Source organism: Nannobrachium achirus (genome assembly GCF_963921795.1).
Source record: "Nannobrachium achirus genome assembly, chromosome: 10".
NCBI classification, from domain to species: domain Eukaryota; kingdom Metazoa; phylum Chordata; class Actinopteri; order Myctophiformes; family Myctophidae; genus Nannobrachium; species Nannobrachium achirus.
This window is the reverse complement of record NC_137819.1, coordinates 9,077,964-9,082,963: the sequence shown is the minus strand read 5'-3', so window position 1 is coordinate 9,082,963 and position 5,000 is coordinate 9,077,964. Positions and strand designations below refer to the sequence as shown.

Below are 5,000 nucleotides of genomic sequence, written 5' to 3'. Positions count from 1 at the left end.
TGTGTGTGTGTTAGCTTTATATGGTGTGTTCTTTTCATGGCCCAGACAGACAGATAGAATGAAGGAGAACACTCCTACCGTGCTGGTTAACACCTGCTGCACACTGTTATGGAGACATTAAATCAAAGCGTGCGTCTCGATGTGTCTTTGATTAAAGAACTGGCTTAAGAGAGGAGGGCGGACCTCTGACGTCGTCGCGCTCATGTCACCATGACTCAGCCATAACCATATAAGGAGTTCCCTAGGCAGCTATGCCCAAATATGGAGTGGTTTGTTGTCTACCCGTCATGGCATCAATAATTTACAATTTAAGCATTTAGCAGACGCTCTTAATCCAGAGCAATTTACAATAAGCAAGGTGATACATCAATTCTGCCCTACAAAGGCAGAGTGCAGTAACTACGTTTTGGGACACAGCAACTTATTCGTGTCGCCCAAAGGTCAAATTAGCCTTTGTGATATTGGGGGATGAACAATTAGCTCAAGAACAGATATACAATCAGTGTAATATCACTTTTATGCCTTTATCTCATTTGGCTGATCAGCTGTAACACTTTTAAACCCTTTTATTTGTGAAATTCTCGTTCGTAGTTAATGCACTCTGCCTTTGTAGGGCAGAATACATCAACATCAATACATCAAATGGAAAGAAATAGTAGGCAATCTAAGAACACAAACAAATCTGTCTGCTCCATATATGGGCACAAAAGGTGGCATGCAGCACGCCCATGTACTGATGACATCATCAGGGATCTCCATATGTGGGCATGAAAGGGACAAGGAAGGACTGACAGATAAAGAGATCTCTTCCATATATGGGCATATCAGTCAGATCGGCAGTTCAACGTCTACTGACTGAAAAGCATAATAATAATAAGGCATGATTATCTTCCCACAATGCATCTGAAAACCTCCGTCCTCTGTGTGATTGACAGGCGGAGATGGTGAACAAGGCCCTGCACACTCAGAGACGTTTCCTCAAAATGGCCGCCACGCACCAGCAGCCCGCAAAGGTACGTAACGTTAGGTTTCAAAGGTACGTAACGTTAGGTTTCAAAGGTACGTAACGTTAGGTTTCAAAGGTACGTAACGTTAGGTTTCAAAGGTACGTAACGTTAGGTTTCAAAGGTACGTAACGTTAGGTTTCAAAGGTACGTAACGTTAGGTTTCAAAGGTACGTAACGTTAGGTTTCAAAGGTACATAACGTTAGGTTTCAAAGGTACGTAACGTTACGTTTCAAAGGTACGTAACGCTAGGTTTGAAAGGTACGTAACGCTAGGTTTCAAAGGTACGTAACGTTAGGTTTCAAAGGTACGTAACGTTAGGTTTCAAAGGTACGTAACGTTAGGTTTCAAAGGTACGTAATGTTAGGTTTCAAAGGTACGTAACGCTAGGTCTCAAAGGTACGTAACGTTAGGTTTCAAAGGTACGTAACGTTAGGTTTCAAAGGTACGTAACGCTAGGTTTCAAAGGTACGTAACGTTAGGTTTCAAAGGTACGTAACGTTAGGTTTCAAGGCCTTTCTGCCTTATTTGTCCTCGGTACGAGAGCAGCAGGAATGTGACGCAACCCCAGGCTGAGCTGTCAGCTTTAATAACGTCTGCTGAGGATGGCCAGCTCTGTAGCTGGACCCGACCCGGACGCTGTGGAGGTGGAGGCTGCAGCACAAATCAAGAAGGCAATTGCATTGGCTTCTCTTCATTTTTTAAATGCATTCACTTTAAAGAGGCGGTGCCATAGTTTTGTACTTTTTCTGTTTTTCATGTGTCTATGAGGTTGACAGTACTTCATTAGTCCCCCTGGTGTGGTTGTTATGAGCAATTATGTATTCCCTTTGTATTTGTTTTTCCCCCCGTAGGCTGCCACCTTGCGGGTCAAACGTGCCGGTCCAAAAACACAGATACAATTACGTCATAGAATCAACCCCTCCCCTAATTACCATTCACCCAACACTGTGGGTGTGGCTAACTTCATCTGGGTCACCACCCACCATGACAACCAAGCATACTTAATGAACTGGTGGGTTTGGCCACATAAAAACCTAATTTTAACTCTTTCTGTACACTTAAAAAAAAAAGAAAAAAAAGACCTTCCTCCTAGTATAATCATAATAGCAGATAATCATGTTTTAGAGGGGGAAAGAATCATGGCACCCCATCTTTAAGTGCCCTTCCTACCTGAGACAGTATTTGGTTCAGTCTACTTCATCATATCCACTTAGACCAAAGATCACTAAGGAGGTTGGACGAAGGTCATTCTGCTATAAAGCTCCATCTCCTCTCTGACTTCATATTTTAACCCTGACGAGCACTAAGAGTTGAGGCATTACATTTTGTATAACACGGTTCTATTGCGAGGCGTTGTGAGCGTGTAGATCTGCTATTTTCACAATTTCTGCCTATTTGACAAAATGTTTAATTTGTCATTTTAGAGGTATTAAAAAGTCCTTAAATTGTCACTATAGAAATGTGCAGATACCCTCTGTACACTTAAACCTTATGATGGTTTATTTACTGTTGAGTGAGAAAACAATCTGGGGACCCCCCAAAATAATTTGGGGAGCCCCCTTGTCCCGACCCACAGGCTGTCTTAGATCCATTTCATCCCTCTCTTCTATTGCTCATCAGCTGATGATTTGGTGGTTGGTGGGGTGAGTGGGACGGGTAGGAGAGGGTGAGCAAGCTATCTTTGTATGAATGTATCTGTATTCTTGTCTTGTACGTATTTACTTCCGCCATCAGAGCGCGCAAGTACTGCGTTGGGCTGCGTATGTACGTATGTCGGTGTCTGTGTTTGTTTAAGCCTGTATCGCCCAATCAACGTCTTTTTTTTTTTTTTTTTCTGGCAACGTCATCATTAACAGCCAATGAGGGACCAGCATTCCTGGTGATGCCAGTGGTGATGTCACTGGCATCAGTGGTGAGCGCACAGTGGTGAGCGCACCTCGTGGCGCGCTCTGCTCGCGCACAAGTAGGCCATGTGTGGCCTGCTTGAGCGTGAGGCACAAGTTGGCACCTGGACAGAGTGCAGTTCTAGTTATGTCTGCTGTTCATGTTCTTTAGTCTTTCATGTTTTTATGCGTCCCTGTTGAAAATGAGATGCTGCTTCTCAAGAGGCCCGCTGTGCCATCAGTAAAGATCTGAGATGTTGTTTATCTCAGGGTTTCTCACCGTGGCACCCTGGGGTGCCGTGACGCAAGTCCAGCGGTGACGCAGAATACCTATATTTGGAATTTATCATGAATCACCAGGGACGCGCAGAGAATGTTTGAGAGGCAGGGGCTAAATATTCCAAGAGGGCCTTTTGATGAAAGTATTGAAAATAGCAGACCTCCAAGCTCAGCTTTTTTGTGGAAAAAGAGCAGACCAGGTTTATTAGGTCATGACGGTTCAAGTGGTTAAATATCTGAAAACACACACAAAATGAATCCAAAATACACTGATGATTGTGCTGTATCAAACAATGAAACAATATGGAATCTATGAACAGGTTGTGGTTGCTTCATCTCTCTCTCAACTAAGGCGTCCTTGGCCTGAAAACATTGAACACCCCTGATAGTGAATGCAAGCTGTATTTAAGCTGATTGCAGCTGGGCGAGACTCTTGTGTCCAGCATAAACTAGCGCTATGCCTCATTTTATGTCACCATATACAGTACAGCCATGTGTATGTTTCACTTTCCTTGGTCTGTCCACCGTAGCGTGTAACAAAAACCTCTGTCAGATATGAGGTGACTGTACAGTATGTGAGTGTGTGTGTGAGTGAGTGAGTGTGTGTGTGTGTGTGCGTGCGTATTTGTGTGTGCGTGTGCGTGTGTGTGCTGGCGGTGTCCCCTGGGGCTGTGTGTGTTCCTGCAGCAGGGTTGCCAGATTCTGTGAGAGAAACAAGGGGCCAGGCCTCTGAAAACAAACCCTAAAGAAAAAAGAACGGCGACTAGGCGGCGTGATCACACACACAGTGTAGTAGGGGGTCCCCAGGGGGTCCCCAGCTAAATGAGCTGATGTAGCATCACAGTCTGGTGTACCACCTCAACTCCTACATGCATATACATCGGCTATTTGAACCAGTTAGCTTGTCTTAGTACTTATACTTAGTGTAAAGTAATACTTTACACTTAACATACTGTAATACCTGACCATGTTCCAAAGCACATTTTATTCAGCTGTTTAAAATGTGCTAATTTGCCAATTTCTGTTAAAATGATCAACCTCGTGGCGAAAAAGCACATAATATCCTTTAATTCTCCCTTAAGCCTAAACATGAGCCAATTTAACAATATTTCTCTTTTTTATGAGAGGTGCAGAGGTGTTTTTTCCCCCCCTTTGGCTGAAATGTATAGGGATGGACTGAAAGACAAGTCATTTTGTTTGGTTGTGTGCTCTGAAAATAGTAGATCTACAAGCTCAGAAGAAGAGATCCAGTATAACTGAAAGACAAGTCATTTCATGTTTGGTTGCGCTCATGTTGTGAGCTTGTAGATCGGCCACCAGGGGTCCTTGAGGGGGTTCCAGGTGGTCCCCGGCTAAATGATGGAGAGTTGGTAACCAAATGGACCCTTAGAGATCTTTTAACTATTGAGAGTGTAACATTTTGGTTTCATTTTACGCTCTCAAGAGTTTGTAGTAGATTAGAGATTATCATGATTGATTATGTGGGACGTTATAGAGTGGAACGTGTGTGTTCATTGATTATATTAATATCTAGCTCTCATGATACATTATTGATACTGGATAGCTTGTAATAGTCCAGATGTCTCACTAGGATTGAGTAGCTATTGTTTTGGTAAGTTATGGTACAGCTCGTTCCAGAGGCCTTGAAGCCACACAGTATAACTCTAGTGTTTGATTGATTGATTGAAGGCTTTATTAGAAGTTTGCATAGGAAAATGTACAGATTCATGACGGTACAGTTCACTGGTACAAGGTCTACTAAAAGGAGATCCATGAAAAGACTAAGCTTATTTCAACAGGAAACCATTTAAGTATCTCATATAACATTGA

General features: G+C 43.0%; 1 protein-coding gene across 1 annotated transcript in view; it reads left to right on the top strand.

The window, feature by feature from the left end:
- The window catches only part of cap2 (cyclase associated actin cytoskeleton regulatory protein 2), an 82,804-nt gene that overhangs the window by 26,409 nt on the left and 51,395 nt on the right, over positions 1-5,000 (top strand). Inside the window, exon 4 of the mRNA XM_080735828.1 lies at positions 936-1,013. Within this exon, the coding sequence (XP_080591954.1) occupies positions 936-1,013 (78 nt within the window). The remainder of the gene's footprint in view (positions 1-935; positions 1,014-5,000) is intronic.